The sequence below is a fragment of the Tupaia chinensis genome, unplaced genomic scaffold, assembly GCF_000334495.1.
Source record: "Tupaia chinensis unplaced genomic scaffold, TupChi_1.0 Scaffold000381_1, whole genome shotgun sequence".
NCBI classification, from domain to species: domain Eukaryota; kingdom Metazoa; phylum Chordata; class Mammalia; order Scandentia; family Tupaiidae; genus Tupaia; species Tupaia belangeri.
In genome coordinates this window covers 4,063,018-4,088,140 of record NW_006159883.1, presented here as the reverse complement: position 1 = coordinate 4,088,140, position 25,123 = coordinate 4,063,018, and the positions used below count along the sequence as shown (strand labels likewise).

The 25,123-nt window shown below is 37.0% G+C and overlaps 1 protein-coding gene across 1 annotated transcript in view; it reads right to left on the bottom strand.

Moving 5' to 3' along the window:
- The window catches only part of LOC102487844 (sodium channel protein type 1 subunit alpha), a 158,359-nt gene that overhangs the window by 53,334 nt on the left and 79,902 nt on the right, over window positions 1-25,123 (bottom strand). Inside the window, exons 9-17 of the mRNA XM_027773849.1 lie at window positions 24,622-24,763; window positions 23,793-23,999; window positions 21,753-22,037; window positions 20,437-20,817; window positions 19,051-19,183; window positions 17,730-17,968; window positions 16,288-16,461; window positions 12,036-12,392; window positions 10,090-10,572 (exon numbers count right to left, since the gene is read on the bottom strand). Coding sequence (XP_027629650.1) covers window positions 10,090-10,572; window positions 12,036-12,392; window positions 16,288-16,461; window positions 17,730-17,968; window positions 19,051-19,183; window positions 20,437-20,817; window positions 21,753-22,037; window positions 23,793-23,999; window positions 24,622-24,763 — 2,401 coding nt within the window. The remainder of the gene's footprint in view (window positions 1-10,089; window positions 10,573-12,035; window positions 12,393-16,287; window positions 16,462-17,729; window positions 17,969-19,050; window positions 19,184-20,436; window positions 20,818-21,752; window positions 22,038-23,792; window positions 24,000-24,621; window positions 24,764-25,123) is intronic.

Here is a 25,123-nt window from a genome sequence, read left to right as displayed (position 1 = left end):
GATCGAGAAATATACAGACTTGTACGATGTACGTGGACTTGTACTGTCCATGTATTTCTGGCAGACTGACTTAATATATGAGCTGATAGAATGCACAGACCACAATATATCTGAAGCATCCACTTTGCCCTGTACACCAGGGCATTCGATAACCACTTAATAACTACAACCCTGATGGTAAAAGCATTTTTCCTTCTCAGCAGATTTACGCAACATTTCTTGCTTTTTAAAAATGTTCTCTATTACAGCAAATGATTTTGACCTTGAGGGTAAATCAAAACAAAGCAAAGCAAACACAACATTCTACTATATTTCTTTAAGAGTAAGTGATTAAATGTTTTATTCTTGTTCTCTGACTTGATCTTAAAATGTTAATACTCTTATTTTTAGACTTGCTTTGTTATAGGGAGCTCATTTATAGCATTTAATAGAAATTCAATTTCTAGTAAGTGATAAAAATAAATAAGTCTGGAATTTAGTGGTCAAAATACTATGTTTCTCTCTGTATATATAAATAAAGGATAAATAAGTAAATATGGGATATTGTACCAAGTACTTTTTTTAAAGGTGTTATTATTATTTTTTTTTTTTGGAGAGGTTTTTGCTATAGGGCGCGTGCGCTCGCCAGACAGAGAGAGAGAGACAGAGAGGCAGAAAGCGAGAAATCCCCCCCCAGGGGGGATGGTCACGCCGCAATCCCTTCTCCTCCATTCTCCTCTCAGGATCTTGGGCACGCACACACACGCGCCCAGCATGAGTTTTAAGCCACCAGGTCCAGGACGCGAACCATGGTTGACTACGTGGGAGTCCAGCGACATAGCCATTATGCTAACTGCCGGTTCCCATTTAAAGGTTTTTTGACATAAGGCATGTACTCTTGCTTGAGAGAGAGACAGACACTGAGAGAGAAAGTGAAAAACATCCCCTCAGGGAGGATAGCCATGCCACAGTTCCCTCTCTTCTAGTCTCCTCTTGGGATTTTGGGCATGCACACACATGTGTCTAGCATGATTTTCAAGGCGCTGGGTCTGGGACTCAAAGAGCAATCAACCATGTGCAAGTCCAGCACCTTAACCACTAAACCACCTGCTGGTTCCCCAAGTACTTATTTTTAAAGTTGAGCGTGTGCTTCTTTGAAACTGAACATTTTACCATTATTTTTAATATATATGAAGGGATTTCAAAAATTCATGAAAAAAGTCTAATTAAAGTACAAGTTTATTTTGGTATAAGACATTTGAAAATACATGCATAATTTTTTCTTTTGTAATATACATTTTCCATTTACTTTAATAAAAATTTTTGGAGAGTTTTTTGGCATAGGACATGTGTGCTCACCAGAGAGACAGAGAGATACGGAGAGAGACAAAAAATGGGAAATAACCCTCAGGACAGATGGCCAGGCCACAATTTCTTCTTCTCCATTCTCCTCTTTGAATTCTAGGTAAGCATGCACATGTGCCCAGCATGAATTTCAAGCTTCCAGGTCCAGGACTCAAACCACAGTCAATCACGTGGGAGTCCAGCAATGTAATCATTACACTAACTGCTGGTCCCTTCCGTGAACGTTTTGACAACCCCCTTGTGTGTGTGTTTGTGTGAGTGGTGTAAATCATGCCTAAATGAGTTGCTCCACAACCTCAAAAATATTAGTATTAATATTTCATTGTGTACATTATGCACTAGTAAATATATCTAGTGTACACTGTACATATTAAAAATTTAGATATCCTCTATTAAAGACTCCACAAAGCAACAAAGTAATAGCCAAAAAAAGAGATAATGTACTGAGATCTAGCATTTCCAGAGAGCAGCAAGAAAACTCAAACATGAACTAATTCCCACATTATTTCTACACCCCAGATGACTTCATATCAAACTGTACGTTGGAAGATAATCATCCAACAATTATTCATGTTTACTAAATATTAAAGTTTTCCTATTAAGTGTAAAATTTAATATTTGTCAAATTCTTACGCAGGGTAGGAATGGTGGCGAAAGAATATATCTCTAGAATAAACTCTGAAGTCTGCCTTAAAGTGTGTAAAAAATAACTTTGTATTAATAATGGGATATAAAGGAACCAGAGAAACATAACATCTCCTGACATATTGAGCAAACTGAAAATCATTGTAATGCAAAACATTAGAAGACAAAAATAATTTGCAAAATAGCATTTATAATTTCCAAAGAGAGACCAAAACTGCAAATCAAATGAGCAATTTCTGTTGTCAAATTCATTTGCTGCATTGAGTATAGAGTCTCTTTAATGTTCTGTTGGCATTAATTTTTAATGTGAAATGATAACTTGTATTTAATATATGCCTAGTGGGTAGGGAACTGTATTATTGTGTAACAGAGTTAAAGTACTGTTTTGAGGGTCAAAACAAATTTAGATTTGCATTAAATTACTGATTTTTGGACTTTAGGCAATTCTCATCACCTGCTTTAGCTTTAGGTTTCCGACCTGAAAGTCATTCTTTTTACTCATGGTTGTTATAGGGAATGACAAGGTAACAAGTGGAAAATGTTTGTTCCGTGCTAACTTGATGAATGACACAATTTTTATCTCAATAGTGAGTAGTTCGTAATAGGTGTAGTTGCTGATATCTGACCTTTCAACCAACAAAAATACTAGTATGTGCCAGGTTTCAAAACTAGGACTTAAAAAATAAAATAATGAATGTAGTAGATCTAGCAGCTGTCCCGATGGGTTCACAATCAGACAGAAGGTACAGCAAACAATTGTCATATATTATGGGAGGATCAGAATAGAGTATATAAATGGTACCACTAGCTCAGCCTAGGATGGGTAGGTTGGAACAAAGTCACACTTGAGACCAGAAGGACGAGATGAATGGGGGTGGGTCAGATGAAATCAGATTCCAGGCAGAGAGAACAGGAATAAAGATGAGATCTTGATAAAGCATAGAGTTTCGGGAAACAAAAAATCACTGTAACTGGGTCACGAGGAATGGGGAGTATTATTCCATGAATGATTGAAGAGATCAGTAATGGTCAGTTTTTGCAGGTAGTCTATGTTAAGTCGTAAGAACTCAAAACTGTGAGTAATAGGCAATTCTTGAAAGGTTAAAAGGCTATAACCAGATTTGCCTTTAAGAGATACCACATGGGGCCAGCAGATGGCATAGTGGTTACATCACTGGACTCCTACATGGCCTACTGCAGTTTGAGTCCCAGACTCGGAGGCTTCAAACTCATGCCAGGCACTTGTGCGTGATGCCCAAGATTCAAAGAGGAGAATGGAGGAGAAGGGATTGCAGTGTGGCCATCCCCTCTTGGGTGTGATTTCTCGCTTTCCTTCTTACTGTCTCTTTCTCTTTGTCTAGCACACATGCCCTAAACCAAAAACCTCTAAAGAAAAAAAAAAAAAGATATCACTATCTTTGTGTGAAGACTAGACCAGTGAGGAGGATATTAATGTGGGAAACCCATCTGAAGGATTGATAGTAAAACTGGGGGCCAGCAGATGGCATAGTGGTTGGGGCACTGGATTCCCACATGGTTGGCCATAGTCCCAGTCCAAGACCTGGCAGCTAAAAATCACACCTGGTATGTGTGCATGTGTGCCCAAAATTCCAAGGTGAGAATAGAGGAGAAAGAATTGAGGTGTGGTCATCCCCTCTGGGAGGTGTTTTCTCACTTTCCCCTCTCACTGTCTCTCTGTCTCTTTCCAGTGAGGGCACACACCCTATGGCAAAAACTTTAGGAAAGAGTAAAACTGAGAGATGACAGGGGTGGCTGACATTGGGAGAGGCAGTGGGGATGCAAAGAAGCGAATGAGGATCGGTAGACTTTGTGTTTCTCTGGTAACTATATTTCAGAGAACAGCTGCTATCTCTTAGAGAGTACATGCTTAGCTTGCAAATTGTAATTTTCCTTAACCCAAATATGGTCAGGATAAAAGTATTAAATGGAAAAAAAAGCAGCAAGTATATGCTTTTTAAACACAAATATTACAATTTGGAGAACATAAGGGAATCTAGACATAACTGTGTAAGGTCTGGGGGAAGGGAAAAAAAGCATGGCGGAAACATTCCCGCAGGCAGAACTTCCCTGTTTTCTGCATCTTGCCCGCTATCACCAACAGACTTCCCGCCCTTCAGCACTTGGCAAGCTCACCAAAGTTGAACAGAAACAGCGAACTTCACTGGCCAGACAAGGACCCATGGTGACCACCTACTGGACAAAGGCCCTTTAAGAATGAGCAGCGCCCACTCTGGGCATGACTCGCTAGGCCTCTAACCAGGCTGAGGCAGAGGGACCTCACCCAAGATTCTCCTTTTGATATTTTTGGCAGGTATGTACATGTGCCCAGGATGATTTTCAAGCCTCCAGGTCCAGGTTCAGACTACGCAGCTGGCCATGTGGGATCCAGCGCCTTAACCTCCATGCCCTCTACTGGCCCCAGAATATAATCTTTTACCAATGACATTGTAACTTGTGGTCCTATGTATCTATAAACAAATGCTCACAATATTAATGATAAACAATTTGCTCTTATAATGTTGACTCACGACATCAATATAATTTCTGGTATTAATTATATAAAATATTAATATAATGATTTAATGATTTATTGTAGATAAGAATATTATCAAATTTTAGGAATAAAAATAATAACAGTTCAAGTGGAAGAGGTTTTATAGAGGCCATGTATTTTTGAATCAATAGGTTTGTCTCAATATGGAAATTTATATTTAAAGGTTGAGCATATACATATATGTATGTAACACACACACATGCACACGTGCATGCATGTGCGCACGTACACACACACACACACACACACACACACACTTACAGAGAGAGAGCCATGGCTTAGGGTTTGTTAGTGTCCCCTATTATCAAGTATTCTTCCTGACATTGTAACTGCAGAATAAATGAAGGCAGGCAAAAAGAATACAGGCTAAAACAGAAAGGTCCAAAAAATGAGATTACTTTAATATGCTATAGGCAACATTTCTGGTGTGGAATTAGGAATAGTCATCTTTTGAGATGACTATTTGATATGAGTTTAATTTCTCGAAAGTAGAGCTTCTCATAAATTCTACTTTTTATTTTGAGAGGATTTTGCTATAGAGCACGTGCGCTCGCCAGACAGACAGAGAGAGACAGAGAGGACAGAGAGACAGAAAGCGAGAAATCACCCCCCCCGGGGGGGGGATGACCACACTGCAATCCCTTCTCCTCTATTTTCCTCTCGAGATCTTGGGCACGCACGCACATGTGCCTGGTGTGAGTTTTAAGTCACCAGGTCTGGGACTCGAACCATGGTCGACTACATGGGAGTCCAGCGACATAGCCATTATGCTAACTGCTGCACCCCCCTCCTTTTTTTTGAGAGGTTTTTGCTATAGGGCGCGTGCGTTCGCCAGATAGACAGACAGACAGACAGAGACAGAGGACAGAGAGACAGAAAGCGATAAAGTTCTACATTGTTTTTGATGAACAGAGTATAATATAATACCAAGGAAACAATGGGGAGTAATAATTTTTTAGGAGTTTATTTCTGACCAAAGAAGGAAGAAATGGAGAAGAAGGCCAGGAAATTTGGAATAATATAGTAATAGCTAATATTTTTGATAAGCTAAATTTAAACATGGGACATGAGTAATGGCTTCGGTATTGAATTTTAAAATTTCACCCAGATGAGATACAACTGTATTTCTATAGTAAGTTATGTGAACAAGATAGGGGATTATTACTTTTTCAGTAGTCAAATATAAATTGAAAAAGTAATGTGGCTAACCAAAATCAAAACAACATAATCAAACTCCATTAAAACTAGGAGAAAATGAGGTTCATAATCATGGGAAAAACTTATAAAATTATTCCAAATATATTTTCATCCAAGTGAGTGTGACAGTGAGACTACTTCAAAATGGTTCTATTAAAAAGAGTTGAGATCCAGCCAAAGTGGCATAATACATAGCATACTGGGCTGAAATGCTAGAAACCACATGGCTGGGATTCAGATATCCAGGTTAGCCTGAAAACATACTGGACAGTCAGGCAGGCACTCAAGATCCTCAGTAGCCAGAGGGCTAAGGAAAAGGGATTACAGCATGGTAAGATTCTGTTAAGGATGCTTTCTCTATCTTTCTCTCTGTCGTGCACATGCACAAATGTACATCCTATCATTCAAAAAAAGTGAGTTGAATGAATTGAAAAAATTAGATCTGAGTGTCTACCTTTATTAAACAAACATAAGTAGGTCATCACATTAAAGGAGAGACATGCATTCATGCATGTAAGTAGATGGGAAAAAATATTATGGTATTGGGACCAGCAGTTAGCGTAATGGCTATGTCGCTGGACTCCCACATAGTCGACTGCGGTTCAAGTCCCGGACCCGGTGGCTTAAACTCACGCCGGAAGCGTGTGCATGTGTGCCCAGGATCCCGAGAGGAGAATGGAGGAGAAGGGACTGCGGCGTGGCCATCCCCTCTGGGTGGGGGGGTGATTTCTCGCTTTCTGTCTCTCTGTCTCTGTCTGTCTGGCGAGCACACGCGCTCTATAGCAAAAACCTCTTCAAAAAAAATATTATGGTCTTTAGTAAGATGCATGAGTCAAGAATATGCATTATTTATTACCTGTGCTATGCCTTGTATCTCTGGATACCAGAAAAGGAAATGATTTGTTCTGCCTGGGGTTGGGAAGGCTTCATGACCACTACCTTCAAAGAGTTGAAACAGCATTTCTCAAACCCAAACACTCCTATGCTTCAGGCACTATGCCACAGACAGAGTGTGTGCACTCTGATTAGACAACCTGCAGTATGCTCGGCACAGGCACTTAAAACTTTATCTAGCAGTTCTTCATACAACATGTGACGTGCTCTGACATAATCTGTTCTATTTGATTAAAATATGTTTTTATAATAATTAGTCCTTTGAATGAATTATTCAACTTCAAGTATTTCATGATTCACAATTTGAGAAACATTACATCTATAGTTTCTACTAAACTAACATTAAACATTTATTTTTTTTAAATAGAGCATATTCATGGTTTTTATTTGGTATAGAAAGTGTATTGTCACTGGAGCAGAGGGAGATGGCTTTGCTGCACCTCCTTTTCTTCCATTCTTCTCTTGGACTTTTGGGCATGCACACACATGTGCCTGGTGTATTTTTCAAGATGCTGGGTTCAGGACTCAAATAGCACTGTTGGCCATGTGGGACTCTACCTTAACCATCATGTCACCTGCTAGCCCCACATTAAAAATTTCAATTAATGCAATGTTCCAGAATATAAAATGTAAGAAATGAAACAGTACTTCTTTGAGTGGTTCAGTGGACAGTCACTTTATAAACAGGTCAGTGTTCTTTTTAGTCCTGACTAATTAATAAACAACAACAAAACGATAAAAATATGAGTCATGTCAAATTTTTGTAGAAAAAGGATTTGTAACAAATAGGCTTTTAAAAAAACAAATGAATGTGGGGCCAGCAGTTAGCATAATGGCTATGTCGTTGGACTCCCATGTATTTGACCACAGTTCGAGTCCCAGACCCGGTGGTTTAAACTCACACCGGGCACGTGTGTGTGCGTGCCCAAGATCCCTAGAGGAGAATGGAGGAGAAGGGATTGCGGCATGGCCATCCCCCCTGGGGGGTGATTTCTCGCTTTCTGTCTCTCTGTCTCTCTCTGTCTGGCGAGTGCACGTGCCCTATAGCAAAAACCTTTCCAAAACAACAACAAATGAATGGATGTAATGTAGTAGCTACCAGTTTTCATCAAATATTAAATGTAGATCTGAAGATTCAAGACAAAGAAAACCAGACTATGTAGAATATTGCAGGTTTTATAAAAAGGACGGAAACAGTTTTTCAAAAAACACAGTCATCATCTGGTTTCTTAGCAAAACTTTAGTCATTTAATGATTGAAGTGTAAACTGAGATGTTATTCAAATGAGAAATCCCCCAAAAATTCTACAATCTTTTACAAAATGATCCCACCACTCTCTGAATCAATGTCCATAAATACAAGAATGTGACCAGTATCTATCTACCACTATATTTCTATATTCCTTCCCTCCTCCTTCTCATTATACAAACCTGAATTACACAAGAATTTCTAAGGCTAGGATCAAGGCAGCCACTTCTAGTTTAATATTAGCTCCTTACTAAAATCAGAGGATGCTGGACCAGCGGATGGTGAAATGGTTACATCTCTTGACCCCTATGCAGTTGACCACGGTTTAAGTCCCAGACCCAGCAACTTAAACTCACATCGGGCATGTGTACGTGCATGTCCCAAATCCCAAGAGAATGGAGAAGAAGAGATATAGTGTGGCCATCCCCTGAGGGGTGATGTCTTGTATTCTATTCCTCTGTCCCTCCAGATGAGTGCACATGCCCTATAGCAAAATTTTCTCTCTCTAAAAAAAAAAAAATGTGGAGAGTGGAGGATGACTTAGACTATTTAAAAACTCACAAATACTTGGGACATCTTTAAAGTGACATAGTCATTAATCCAAATCTCGCTGAGAGGTAATTTCTTGCTTTCTATTGCTGTCTCTCCAGATGAGAGCATGTGCCCTATAGCAAAAATTTCTCCCTCTTAAAAAAGAAAAAGAAAAAAAAGTGGAGGATGACCTATTTAAAACCTCACAAATACTTGGGACATCTTTAAAGTGACATAGTCAATAATCCAAATGAATGTTACACACCCGTAGTATCTTAACTTGAGTAACTATCAAAACGCCATGTGGTCGCCCTTGAAAATAATGATATCTTGTACACTTGTGTCCCTAATATGATATCTTCAATGTAGTCAATTCTTAAAATACTTAAAATACTCAATGTAACTCAAAGAGTGGGCACTTTATTGTTTTTGAGAATTCCAAACACTAAATGGAAAGTGAAAGTACTTTGTTCCCCACTTCTTTTTAACTATCTTCTAAATCTATTAGAATTTTAACATATTTCTAAATAGATTTCTATCGACTGAATTTGCCTCCTACCTACCTAAAGTTCATACATTGAAGCTCTTACTCGCAATGTGACAGGATTTGTGAGAGATAATGAAAGATTAATGAGCTCATAAGGGTGGTGCTCTCATAAGAAGAGAAAGAAGAGCCAGGAGGTGGTGTGGGAGTTAAGATGCTAGACTTCCACATGGATGACTTGGTTCAAATGTCAGACCTGGTGGCTTGAAAAATGCTGACCTTGTGTGCATCCATACCCCAAATCCCTAGAAGAAAATGGCGGAGAAGGGATTGCGGCATGGGCATCACCCCTTGGGGGTGAATTTTCACTTTCCTCTCTCTCTATGTCTCTATGACATTTCATCTCTCTCTGCAAAGCACATGTGCCCTATGGCAAAAACAAAAAAACAGAAGAAGAAGAATCATCAGAACTCTTTTCCTTTAAATATGCATGACAAGTCATGTCAAGACATAGTGAAAAGGTGGCCATCTGTAACTTGAGAGCTCTTACCATACAATGGTCCTGTTAGCACCTTGATCTTAGACTTTCCAATTTCCAGAATTGTGAGAAAATAAAAGTTTAGCAGATTAAGTCAAGTTTATGGCACAGTGTTATGGCAGCCCAAGCAGACATTACATAGAGCAATTTCATTTTAATTGGAGGAGCTAAATAGAGTCTTTCTTGTTGAGTTCTCTTTCATGTATGTGAGTCCAGCTGATAAAATGAAAGGTAAACAGAATTTATGGACAAGGACTCTACGTCTCAGCTCTGTCCTTTCTAAGTCATGTGAGCTATGCTCCTTGGGCTAGTTTTCCTTTCTGAAAATTTAGGATAATAACAGGCTTTTTACAGGTTAATAAAAGGATGAAATCAGATGATCTTTGTCCATTTGTTAAATCATTCATTCATTCATCTAACAAATACACACATTACTAAGGATAAGAAAACTCAAACAAACACAGTTATTCTTCAATTTATCAGATATCTCCCTGGCTTAAAACTTCAGTTCCTCAATAAAATAAAATTTTACATGAAGGTAAGAGATAAAAATATATAATTATAAATGTAGGCAATGTAACACATGTATGAGGTACATAAAATTTATACCTCCTTATAGCTAAATAATCTTACCTCTTTGCTTTCTTCCAGATCCGATTCACTGCTGAAGTCTTCTGTGTTTAAATTTTCAAAGTCAGACTCTCCTACAGCAATTGGTACAGTCACGGTAAGACTGGGATTGTTTATGAATGACATGTAATCACTTTCATCAATAATGTATTTTTCAACACTGCTGCCAGTTCCTATGCCACTTGTGGTTCCATTTACATCTTTAAGATAGTCAAGATCTTTTCCAATTTCTGTTGTATGATTGGACATACAACTGTCTTTCTTGTTGTTTAGATCATCAAGTGGTTTAATTTCATCTAAAATCTTTTGTTTCTTAACAAAGGACTGTTGAATAAATTCATATATTTTTCTTTTCACATAAGCTACTCCTTTGTGCATTCTATCAACAGCAATTTGGAGATTGTTCATTTCATTGTCATCGTCAGTGGCTGCAAGGTTGTCTGCACTAAATGAGCTCAGAAGCAAGGCCAGAAAGAGGTTCAGAACCTTAAAAACAACAAAAAATACTATTACAATTTTGCACCAATGTAAGGAAGAACAGATTACATCACTCATTCCTCTAAATGTGGAGGAGACTTTAAGTTCTAAAACCAGATAGGAAAGAAAATCCATAGCATAGTGATCAGAATTTTGGTGATCTGAATGTGTGACCTGGCTCAATAGCTACCTGGCCATATTTCCTTAATCAAAAACATGATTTCTATTGCTATCAATTTCTCCTATTTGTAAAATAAAGAAGTAGAATGATCTGGCCTAACGGTTCACTTACTTTAAAATTATATGAGAAGAAAATAGATTTATATATTTACTATATGAAAATTCTAAACATACAAATAATTAATGCTTGCAGTTACACATTTTGATACATTTTATGGTTTAGGTTCAATAAACAGATATTAAGGGAATGTAAACCAAAAAATAACTATTATGACTCAGAATAAAAAAAGAACTTACTAAAGGCACTAGCAGTTGTTTTCTGAACCTATTGTGTTACTCATACCTCACTACCGACTACTTAGAAGAACTGTTTTTGAATAATTTCTAATATTTATTTGCTACTGACACGTTAAAGCACATACTTTTGGAATATGTTATGTATTTCTAGTTTATAAACAGTAACATTATAAATTTAAGCGCGAGAAGGATCGATCAGTTTTGTCTTTTAGGGTAAACTTAATCATCATTAGCCATTCTTTGATTTAGAATGACTAGAGAATTGACCAACTTAGGTTGGCTAAGGCATCTGTCATATAACATAGAGTGACTGCACACGACATGCCACAAAACACAAAGAAATGGCACAATCATTGAACACATAAAATCACCACTTTTTAATACTAAACTACAGGGATTTCTACTTTTTTGTTAGACTTTTCTCCTTTTTGACTCTAATTTGTAAAATGTGCCCAGCATATCCTTCTAGGCTTGTCTGCAATTTAATACTCTACTGCAATTTGCATAATAAATGTGATGATGTGACTGCTACAATGGAGTTCAGCATAAACATTGCAGGGTCACTAACACCTTGTGTTTTCAAAATGAGAATATGTTTCTAGGTAAGAGACTTTCTAAACTGGTAATTCTTTTTTTTTTTTTTAAAAAAAATAGTCACCATTCTATTAGGCTTTGAACATATTTTTGAAATATATATCATGGGCCAACCAGGTGGTGTGATGGTTAAGGCATCTGGATCCCACATGGCCGACTGTGAGGTCCTCTAGACTCCATGGCTTGGAAAATATACCATATGTGTGTTTGTGTGAGTGTGTGCCCAAAATCCCAAGAGGAGAATGGAGGAAAAGGGATTTGGGTATGGCCATCTCCCCTTGGGTATGATTTGTCACTTCCCCTCTCTCTGCCTTTCTCTGACAAGTTCATGTACCTTATAGCAAAAACTAATAAAAAGTAAAGTATATTTTTAAAAGTACATATCTTGAGTAGGTACATACCACTAGGTTTCCAATGACCATGACCATCATGAAGACAGTAAGGCACATGGCTTGACCAGCGACCTCCATACAGTCCCACATGGTCTCTATCCACTCTCCACACAGCACGCGGAACACAATCAGGAAGGAGTGGAAGAAGTCGTGCATGTGCCAGCGTGGAAGTTCACAATCACTGGAGATCTTGCAGACACATTCTTTGTAGCTCTTACCGAAGAGCTGCATGCCGACCACGGCAAAAATAAAGACGATGATGGCCAACACCAAGGTGAGGTTCCCTAGGGCCCCCACAGAATTGCCAATGATCTTTATCAGCATGTTCAGTGTTGGCCAAGATTTTGCCAACTTGAAAACTCGGAGCTGGAAACAAAAACAAGAAGGGTATTCATGTTCTTCATTTCCGAAAATCTGTAATTTTATTTACAGAGGAAATCTACAGTGCAACTGTCTCAATTGTAGGGTGATATTTAGGTGTTAAACTATTATCTAACAAATGTAGCAGTTATTTGATACATGGGGCATTTTTCATTTTGAAATGATTCACACTATAAATAATAGTATTACATTAAATAGTTTTTAATGAGCATTTTAATAATAAGATATACTAAACTTTCCAGGATCCTACATAAGCATATGTAGCATGCCTTTGTTTTTCTTTAAGAAAATAAGATCTCTAAGGTTTATAGTGGCTAATTAGCAGAGACTGTTTCAGAGGGGTAGAAGCTCACATAATCTAATAGGGCAAAGTGGATATTGGATATATTTTTCATTATATTTGAGATATCATGCTGAAGCATACCAGCACAAATATATTCACAGTGAAATTATGTGAGATACAAAAGAAAAATGAACTAATTGCTTTAAGTCTTTAGCTTGTTTTAACCTAGTGATATCTTATCTTGATGTGACATTAAGCTATATTTTAAAGATTTGTTATAATCCAGAGCATAGTGATCAGAATTTTGGTGATCTGAATGTGTGACCTGGCTCAATAGCTACCTGGCCATATTTCCTTAATCAAAAACATGATTTCTATTGCTATCAATTTCTCCTATTTGTAAAATAAAGAAGTAGAATGATCTGGCCTAACGGTTCACTTACTTTAAAATTATATGAGAAGAAAATAGATTTATATATTTACTATATGAAAATTCTAAACATACAAATAATTAATGCTTGCAGTTACACATTTTGATACATTTTATGGTTTAGGTTCAATAAACAGATATTAAGGGAATGTAAACCAAAAAATAACTATTATGACTCAGAATAAAAAAAGAACTTACTAAAGGCACTAGCAGTTGTTTTCTGAACCTATTGTGTTACTCATACCTCACTACCGACTACTTAGAAGAACTGTTTTTGAATAATTTCTAATATTTATTTGCTACTGACACGTTAAAGCACATACTTTTGGAATATGTTATGTATTTCTAGTTTATAAACAGTAACATTATAAATTTAAGCGCGAGAAGGATCGATCAGTTTTGTCTTTTAGGGTAAACTTAATCATCATTAGCCATTCTTTGATTTAGAATGACTAGAGAATTGACCAACTTAGGTTGGCTAAGGCATCTGTCATATAACATAGAGTGACTGCACACGACATGCCACAAAACACAAAGAAATGGCACAATCATTGAACACATAAAATCACCACTTTTTAATACTAAACTACAGGGATTTCTACTTTTTTGTTAGACTTTTCTCCTTTTTGACTCTAATTTGTAAAATGTGCCCAGCATATCCTTCTAGGCTTGTCTGCAATTTAATACTCTACTGCAATTTGCATAATAAATGTGATGATGTGACTGCTACAATGGAGTTCAGCATAAACATTGCAGGGTCACTGACACCTTGTGTTTTCAAAATGAGAATATGTTTCTAGGTAAGAGACTTTCTAAACTGATAATTTTTTTTTTTTTTAATAAAATAGTCACCATTCTATTAGGCTTTGAACATATTTTTGAAATATATATCATGGGCCAACCAGGTGGTGTGATGGTTAAGGCATCTGGATCCCACATGGCCGACTGTGAGGTCCTCTAGACTCCATGGCTTGGAAAATATACCATATGTGTGTTTGTGTGAGTGTGTGCCCAAAATCCCAAGAGGAGAATGGAGGAAAAGGGATTTAGGTATGGCCATCTCCCCTTGGGTATGATTTGTCACTTCCCCTCTCTCTGCCTTTCTCTGACAAGTTCATGTACCTTATAGCAAAAACTAATAAAAAGTAAAGTATATTTTTAAAAGTACATATCTTGAGTAGGTACATACCACTAGGTTTCCAATGACCATGACCATCATGAAGACAGTAAGGCACATGGCTTGACCAGCGACCTCCATACAGTCCCACATGGTCTCTATCCACTCTCCACACAGCACACGGAAAACAATCAGGAAGGAGTGGAAGAAGTCATTCATGTGCCAGCGTGGAAGTTCACAGGAAGTAGAGATTTTGCAGACACAATCTTTGTAGCTTTTACCAAAGAGCTGCATGCCGACCACAGCAAAAATGAAGACTATAATGGCCAACACAAGGGTTAGATTTCCCAGAGCCCCCACTGAATTGCCGATGATCTTTATTAGCATATTTAATGTTGGCCAGGATTTTGCCAACTTGAACACTCGAAGCTAGAAAATAAAAAAAAAAGAAAAAACATATATATTATAATCTTTGAAAGCATTACATGTATTGAGTTTTAACAAAAAATAGTTATTAAAATGGAATCTATTACAACATCTGCCTTGACCTAACCCCTCATGGCTAATTTTTGGAGCCTTTAGGAAGAATCTGGGTTTTTTATATTTTTATCTATAGATTACCTTCTCTGAGATTCAATTATTATTTTTTAAGATAGATTTTTTGCTATAGAGCATTTGCACTTGCCAGAGGGTCAGAGAGACAGAAGGTGAGATATCACCTCTCAGGAGGACACCCATGCCTCAATCCCTTCTCCTCCATTCTCCTTTCAAGATCTTGGGTACACATGAACAAGCGTCTGGCATGAGTTTTAAGTCCAAAACTTGAGCCATAGTTGACTATGTGGGAGTCCAGCGACAAAACCGTTACACATCTGCTGGTCCTGAGATTCAATTCTTAACGATTATTTTAGATCCAACTGCTCTGATTTTTTTTAAAATAAAGACAATTCTAAGACATACCAGGCCTGACATTATAGTATTAATATCTGAATCTAAATGGTCCCTGCTGACAGATATTCATTTGCCAGTAGCATGCAAAGTAATATCATTTTGAATCCTGATATAAGTAGAGAAAAATATTTGTTATTCATTAATGCTTTCTTTGGGGGCACTGATACAGGTATATATACCTACACTGAAAAGCTTGGAGTATTTTCAAGGATTCTATAATTATTTCATTGACTTGCAAGGGCATATATGTGAATTAATGGGTATGTTTAATAACCTTACAACCTTGCTCTCCTTTAATTTTGGAAGGTGTATATCTTTCAGAGGTAGAAGTAAGAGAAGTTTCTGCATCTACATCTTGTATCTGATTGTTATCCACTGCTACAAAGACATTTTTTATATTTTCTAGTCTCTAACGAAAAGTGGAGCATTGGGGCCAGCAAGTGGTTAAGGAGCTGGACTGCCGTTTGAGTTCCAGACCCTGAGACTTGAAAATCACACCTGGTTAAGGTGCTGGACTTCTACATAGCTGACTGCCGTTTGAATTCCAGACCCTGAGACTTGAAAATCACACTGGACACGTGTGCATACATGCCCCAAATCCCAAGAGGACAATGGAGAAGGGATTGCAGCATGGCCATCTGCCCCCCAGGTTGATTTTCACTTTCTCTGTCACCGTCTCTCTCTGGTGAGTGCAAGTGCCCAATGGCAAAAACCTTTATTTTCACTTTCTCTGTCACCGTCTCTCTCTGGGGAGTGAAATTGCCCAATGGCAAAAACCTTTTAAAAAATGTAATGCATTTTCATTAAAAATATTTTTTTTAGATCTAGATATATTAATCATAGTAGTCTCTGGAAACAATAATTATTCAGAATAGCAACTGAGTCACATATTAATTTTATTATTTCTTTGGAATAAAGGTCTTTCAAAATAAGTAAATATCTTTTTTTCCCCTACTTTAGCATAGTTTTTACAATGCAAGTATTACATCACAACTTAAAATACTAATGGTTGTGTGGTAAAGCATATGATAGTACTATGCAAGATCCCAGACTAAAGGAAAGTTTTTGTTTTTATTGGCTTTTTTTTTTTTTTTTTTACGAATCTGAATGAACGGAGAACTGATAGTCCTTCCACATTGGCGAGGCCAAGTTCTACCAGGCTAAGCGTCACAATAAAGCCATCAAAGATATTCCAGCCTTCTTGAAAATAATAGTAAGGATCCATGGCAATAATTTTCAGAAACATTTCTGCTGTAAAGATCCCAGTGAAAACCTAAGATCAAAATAAAATCACTCTAATTTCATCAGATAACAAACAAAAGTACATAATATTTGCTCTTAGATTAAAATGTGTATATTACATCCCCATAATGATTCTATGACTGAAATTTGTGCAGTAATTTAAAGCTGTTTCATATACATTATTTCATTATATTTTCATAAAAGCTATAATAAATGGATAATAGAAGTACTATAATCAATACTTTACATGTGAGGAAACTGAAGTCTTCAGACAGGTAAGTGACTTGCCAGATATCGTATAACTAGCAAATGGCAAAACTAAGATTTGGGTACAAATCATTTCCTTTTAACAGGAAACAGTTATTTTCATTACACGGAGTTTTTATCCAAATTTCACAGAACAAAGAAACAAACAAGATTTTGCTCATGATCAGTTTTATTTATCTATCAGCTTATTCTCATTTCCCTCAAGTCAGATGACATTATTATACATGCTCCTTTATTATTATAATGTGCATTACTATTGTCATTATTTATGTACGCAAATATTAATTTACTTTCTTTGTATAAATAGCAGAACTTTAAAAATTAAAATTATACCAAAAATATTAAATATGTTGTTGCTTTTTATTGTCAGAAATTCTAAATCTCATACCAGATACTATGAAAAATTACTTTGGATAGCTCTTTTAGCAAATAACAGTTACTTCTAAGTTGAGTCAACAGGCAAACATTTTAATAACATGTTTTTGAAGCACCAAAAAGGAAGAATTAAGTGGCAATCTTCACCAATAGTAGCCTTGCTAATCATGTAATACACAAAAAGTACTTGCAGTTTTCACTGTTTTATGGTTTCCTAGATCCTGAACATTAAAAAGAAACAAAAAAAAAAGCTAAAGATATTTTTAAATTGTTAAATTATTTCTTGCAATGATGATGACTAAGGATGATAAAAAGATACATAATTTTGTTTTAGCCTTCTACAGTGAGGGAAATTGCTAATATATAAAAAGTGTGTTCTTAATTTATGTTTTCACCTTGAAAAGGATGTAAATATCACTATTGGCTTTTTGGATAATATTGTAGGTCTATGCCTACTATTCTTTCCTCAGTTTTCACATGGACATTAAAGGTCGTTATTTGTGGCAAATATAGGATATAACCGGCTAGTTAAAATTCCCATGGTGGGGGCAGGAGAGAGGAAGGGTGGATGAAAGACTGCTATAAGCTATTAAATATAAACAGTATTTCAAACCGAAAATTTGAAGACTGAACACATTTACCTTCTAATATGCTTACCAAGTTTCCTACTGTAAGCACATTATTGAAATGCTCCGTCATGGGATAGTGCTCCATGGCCATGAAAAGAGTATTTAAGACAATGCAGATGGTGATGGCCAGGTCAACAAATGGGTCCATCACGACCAGGTTGACAATATGTTTCACTTTTAACCAATACGGAGAACAGTCCCAGATTAAGAATATGTTGGAAAATTTATACCAACAGGGTGGGCATTTCTGCCTGGATTCTTCAAGTTCTAGATTAAAAAAAAATAAGAACCACCAAAAGATAGTTTATACATATGTATATTTAGTTCAGACCCACAAGACTTTTTTTTTCTTTTGTGATTGGCACATTTCACCTTGCTACAGAGTCAATCTCTTTTGCACCTGATTTTTTTTTTTTTTGAGAGGTTTTTCACTATAGGGCACGTGAGCTCGCCAGACAGACAGAGAGAGACAGAGAGACAGAAAGCGAAAAATCACCCCCCAGAGGGGATGGCCACGCAGCAATCCCTTCTCCTCCATTCTTCTCTCGGGATCTTGGGCACACACGCGCCCGGCGTGGGTTTTAAGCCACTGGGTCTGGGACACGAACCACGGTCAACTACATGGGAGTCCAGCGACATAGCCATTATGCTAACTGCTGGTTCCCCTGCACCTGATTTTTGAAAATAATAGAATTTACTCTGAATTTCCAAGGATAGTTCACCAGATGTACACATAGTTTTCCTTTATTTATTTTTTCTCTTATGCATTGATACTGAGGCTCAGCACTTGGTGTCAAGTTTTCAGGGAGTGGTCTTTAAATGAAGTCTCCATGGGAACATGGCTTGTGGTGTGTAGAAACTGTGTGGACACTTATGTTAGTGACCTGCTATATTATTAATTTTGTGCTATAAAACTTAGAATTGGTATCAATGCAATGCATGAATTATCTTTTTAATTTATTTTTATTTTGTGAGAATGACCTACTACTCCTCTGTAATCTTGTGTGTGTAGGATGAGGGTGGTTAGGCCAGTGTTGCTGATGTTCTAAGCTAAGTAGAACAAAGAGAGGGTCACCATGACTGAGGGGACCAGAAATTCCTCACATAAATGCTTTATTCTGCATTATCAAAGAGTTGCCACACACAATTAGAAAAACACTCTGTAGAGTCCCAGTATCATGGGATTTAAATAATTTTAAGGCTTCCAGAATACATATAACAAATTATAAATCCTCCGTAAGCACTGCTGTTTTGTCATTAGAATTTCTAACTCATAGAGATAGTTCCTTCAATGAGACAATATAATTTTAATGAAAATGATTGAAATAGAAATGGAACCTGTTACAAACCTTCCACTGTATTTGTTAAGATGCTGGCTATACTCATTGCTCTTTGCCTTTGGGAAGGATCCTCTAGAAAGTCCATGGAAACATGAAAAGAACTCGACCTTCTCTTCCTCATTTCAGTTTCAGTAGTTGTTCCCTGTAAATAAAATACTCACGCATTATATGATTATATTGAGCACTAAGATAAACAAATAACCAAATGGTGACACAGTGAATTTCATGAAACACATGCATCATGCACTTCCATGTTTAATTGGTGATGGCAGATATTGCTGACTTATTGTATCATTAACCTGGAATGTCCAAACTGTTAACCATTTAGTCATACAGCAAACATTGAGCTTTAACACTCTGCTTTTATAATTTTATGAAACATAATATAGTTTTGACATAGTTGATAAATGTCTTGGAGCCATATTTAACAGTTATCCTTATTTCTGAACTAAAAATAAAAAACCCTAATAATTGAAAAAGGTCATGTAAGCAATCAAAGCATTTGATTTTTGAGAAGGTAGCCATTTACTTTTAAGGAAATATCAATAATTACAACACAGTTAGCTGCCATCTCATTTTCTGGACACAAGACATAAATGGTCATTGACAACACAAACCATATGTTAAGGGGAAAAAAAAGCATGCATGCTGCATGGACAACAGTTTCATCCAGGGTACCAAAGCAATAAGTCATCTAATTCTGACTGAGTCATGCCTCATCATGCTGATATATTTCCAAGTGAGTGAACAGTCTATAAAGAGTCAACATCTATTTAGAAAGTCCTCATCTGGATATGAATTCACAAACTCATAACACATATCAGTACACAGACAATTATTTTCTGTCTGTATTAATAATTTAGTTGTGTCTCTCCATTTGATGGGTTTTGAGAAGACCTATATCAGCATTTTTTTTAGTAAGACAAATACGAACACTAGAAATTTTAAGGTAACAATGAAGCTATCTATGTAAGCACAGTGTTTTCAAAAATCTAAACTAAAGCAGAGATATATTGAATAATCTGTTGGAAAGATTTATTATACACCCTTACACTTAAACATAGGGATCATTCATTTACTTTTATACTGGGGCCTTAGAGAGTATCTGGCTATCTAAATTCAGTGTGGGTATATAGCAAATCCTCCAACTGGAGGCAGCAATTATTGTGTCTCATTTAATCTTCAGCATGTTTAATAAGTAAATGCATTCAGGTTTGTGCAGGAGAGTGTTGAGGTTTTGTTTTAGTTGGTTAGTCTATTACAGGTATTACAAGATGCAGGTGCATTCACAGCCTGACCAACCAGGAATCATTCCCAAGGGTTCCATTTTGTAGAAACACTGGCTGGTGCAGCAAGAGGGGCCAGCCATGCCTGAACTATTTAAAACTTCCTTACATTGTCATCAGTAGCTGGCTTATCTATTATCACCTCTGGCAGAAGCTGTCCAACAGGCGATGTAGGAACTGAAGGTCCACCAACCAAGGAAACCACACCATTGCAATCCACAGTGCTGTGCATCTTCCCATTGGCTGGAAACACTGCCAGCATCCGGGATGACCTACTGGTCTGACTTAGGTTACTGTTGCGCCGCTCTCCATGTCGTCGGGGCACAAACAAGGAATCTCTCCTGCTCTCGTTGTCCTCAAAGGTGCTGTGCTCATCATCAGCAAAGTCATTCTCAGATCCCACATCCTTTGCTCGCCCTCTAAAGCTGAAAAGGCTTGTTCTGCTATTTCGCCTTGGAGAAAATAGGGAGCCGCGGATGCTCAACAAAGACTAAAAGTTTGAAACAAACACAAAGTAAAATTATATTACAATGAACCTTTCAAATGTGCTTTCATTTTGCAAGATTAAGTTGAAGGAGATCTCAGCATTTATAACACAATGTGTAATAGACATTGAAAAACAAAACAAAATGCTGAACCAACTTTTCTTGAGATCCTAAGAAATATCCTTAATAAATTGTGTGGACCTTGTACATGTTTGATTAAAAACTGACACCTTAACAAGGCCATATGTGTTTTCATTGCCTTTTTTTTCCTTAATAATTCCAACAGTTTTTACAAATTGTTTTAGTGGGCCTTTCTAAAATGTATTTTAAGTATTATTCCTGTTTCACCTATAAGGTTACAGTGTTACTGGATTGAAGTTCAGACTTCTGAAATTCAGTGGTGTGCTTTCTGATAAAGCATACCATGACTAATATTTTTAGAAGCACATATCATGGTTTATAAAAAAGTTAGGGGTAAAAATCAACAAAAAGTTATAAAATAATCAAATAATTAAATGGATCCCACTGATCAACCAGCCCCTATTATATAAATATATATATATATTTATATTATTTAAATACACACACACACACACACACATATATATATATTTTTAAATTCCTTCTGAACTGAGGGCTAAAAGAATTAAACGTCATTAGTTACCAAAACTACCAACTAAGAGTATCCAGTTATAGAATGAGAGTATTCAAAACAGAACAGAAATTCTGTTCTCTTGATTTGCAGTTCAGTGTTATTTCAGCATCTATACCAAATGTGGAAGAAAATAAAGCATAAGTATGTGGAGATGGGATAGGTTTAAATCTAACAAAAATAGAAGTCCATTCAGTTGATAAAAATTCCTAAATCCTTTTTAATTGCCTTCCTTTCTTTCGCATTCTAATTTCCACCCAAGCATCAGGAAACTCAGCAATGGCATACCTGGTGTGGGGAAGAGTACCTCTTTTCATATGTCAGTCGGTTCCCTTCAATGGAGAAGCGAAACCCTTTCCTCCTGATGCTGTCTTCAGATTCGGATTTATGGAATTCATCCTCATCTTTCTCTTCTCCCCCAGACTGCTCTTTCTGTTTCCTTTTCTTCCTCCGGTTTCTTCTTTCCTTGGCACTCTTGGAACTCAGCTTGGAGGCTTCTGATGAGCTGTCTGAGAGCCTGCCTGCTGCACTGGGCTCTCTGGAATGCTCCGAGGCAGTCACTGCTGCTGCTTGCTACATTACAGAGAAATCGTTTTAGCATGGTGCTAGAGAAGACGTTATCTTTCTTTGAAATGGTGCAAGTATCTTCAAGACATAAATAAAAACATAAAGATGCTCTGAAGGTATATTGGCAAAAATATTTTTTCTTTGCTCATAATGAAAGCTTTTAGAGATAATTCCCCCCCCCCATGGTAATGCCTATTACGTTTGTGTTAGGCTTCATAGACCATATATTTAAAAGATCCATCAGGCATCAACATGAACATAAATTTAAACTACTTTTTGAGATTTGATTTTTTTCCGTAAGAATTGGCATTAATTAGCATTGTCTTTTCTCTGAAAAAGAAACTGGAGCATGGAAGAAATGCTGCTGTGTCATTTGAGGCTGTACCCAAAAGTAGCAGAAGGAGATAAAGATCTGCAGTCTTCTCTCCAGTTGCTAAAACTGAGTTGTGCGATACATTCAAAATATTATCAATTAAAGTCATGGATAGTTATAAAATCCTTTTCTCATTCTTGTCACATACTCGATCCAAAAAAAGATGGTCTCCAGTAGTTTTCTGCTCTATAAGAAAAGAGGTCCAATTCTCCGTACACTGTCCTTACCATATTAGGGTCAACACTGGTTTATACCGACCACGTGGGCTTGAAATAAAAACACTGCCTTTTGTTCAGTTTATTCTAGTTGATACTAGAGTAAGTTGGTACTTCTTGATTATTCTCAGTATTCCCAGAGTGCCTTTGATATTGTTGCATATACATAAATAGTCCCAAAATGACTTTCTTTAGCAAAAAAAAAATGAGTTTGGATGCTAAACAGAATGAAGAAAGATGAGAATAATAGGGAAAGTATTTTACAATTTATTTATGGTACAACGAGCCCTGACCCTTCACTATAAGAACAAGGAAATCCTCTTAGATTACCTGATCTTCATAAAACTGGTGACCGTCGTATGCCTATTAGACACTGCTCTATCAAAGAACATTATTTTGTTTGATCACTTCCTTACGAGGGCAATTGAGAAACCACATTAAAAGTCAACAGATGTTTTTATTAAAGAAAGGAAGAAACAGTTTTTAAGAAGTCAATGTGCATCTTTATATAAGATAATTAATGGGAACCAACAGTTAGCGTAATGGCTATAGTCGACCGCGGTTCACGTCCTGGACCCGGTGGCTTAAAACTTACGCCGGGCGCGTGTGTGTGCGTGCCCAAGATCCCGAGAGGAGAATGGAGGAGAAGGGATTGCGGCGTGACCATCCCCCCTGGGGGGGTGATTTCTCGCTTTCTGTCTCTATGTCTCTCTCTGTCTGTCTGGTGAGCGCACACGCCCTACAGTGAAAATCTCTCCAAAAAAAAAAGATAATTAATAAATATTTTTCTGGAAAATGATGATCCCCTTTAGATTTTTTCCCAGTGCCAGTATACTTATTCAGTAAAAGTTTCTCACCTGAGAAGTCAGATTCACGTTTTCCCTTTTATTCTGAGAATCCTAAGATGTTTTACCTGAGAGAGTTCTATTGTGGCTAGTACTATAAATATCTTAGAATAAGCATATAAAATAATTACACTAAATAAAATAAATAAATAAAGTACAGAAATCTTTACTAATTCTCTCAGGTACTCACAATTTACTAATTACTGTTAGCTTGTTAGATACTGTCAAACAGTTATCTCTCTCTTTCTCTAATATATTTATAACAGTCAAAATAATAATAAAAAACATAAGTTGGTGACATGGTGTGTATTTGATTTGGTGAATTTACCTGAGCTGCCTCCTGTTGCTTTTTCAGCTGCTCGAGCATCTGCTGAAATTCAGCTTCTTTCTGTTCTGCCTCTTCCAAGGTGGCCTGGTTCTGTTCCTCATAGGCCATGGCCACCACAGCCAGGATCAAATTTATTAGGTAAAATGAGCCCAAGAAAATGACCAGCACAAAAAATATCATGTATGTTTTCCCAGCAGCTCGTAATGTCTGGAAACAAGAAGAACAAGAATTATTTTCCATATTATTTCGCTAACCGGTGGCTTCAACATTGAGGTTACTTTCGTGCTGTAGAGAACTGTGAAATAAATAATAATTACATTGGTCACAGCATCTCACAGCTTTTCCTACTTTTGACTATTTCTTTAGCTACAGCCTCTCTTTCTCCCCCCAACTTATATATCCATATATTGATCTCTAGGACAGAATATTGGACATAGAGCCCTCTACCGTAAAAGCTGAGCTTTTGATGGAAGATAGGGAAGAAACCAAAATTATCTTTCTGGATCTGCTTTTTCATTTTCATCACCTCCCAGTTGAAGGATAATACTTGAAGGCGTAGATAAGGTGAGGGGAGAATGTGCTTTCTATTTAGGAAAATCTACATCTGAGAAGGGTAAGAAATAAGCTTTGAGCCAAAGGAAAATGGGAGAGAAACACTATCCTTGGCATCACTCTTTCTATTACATCTTATAATCAATAGAACAGAGGAACTCAAGCCTCCTGATTTCAGACTTGCTCTTTGTACTGTTATGGCAAGGCTCGGATAGCGTAACTTCAGAGGTTTTCTTGTAAACTACTTAAATCAGTATGTGTTTCTTCAAGTTCTCACCAGTTGATAAAGATTTTCCCAGAAGTCCTGGGTCATCAGTCGAAACAGGGACAAAAAAGCCCAGCTGAAGGTATCAAAGCTTGTATAGCCATAATTGGGATTTCTTCCAGCTTTTACACACATATATCCTTCTGGACACTGGCTGTAGATGGGTCAAAAAAAGTATTACAAGACATTCTCTGTTTTGTTTTATTTTTATTCTGGTGGTAGGCTATATTATAGCATTGCCCAATCAGAAACATTTGCTTTCTCAAAGTATACAACTATGATAAATAAATAATTATGATAAAGAAATTACATATTTTCTAGTTTTTTACTAGAATATTAGTCATTAGGTACCATTGTTAAAGTATGGAGCATGGAGCCAGCAGTGGTGTTTAAGGCTCTGGATCTCACATAGTTCAAGTTCTGGGCTCAGCAGCTTGAGAAACACACTGGGTGCTTTGTGTGTGTGTGTGTGTGTGTGTGTGTGTGTGTGTGTGCGTGTGTGCCCAAAATCCTG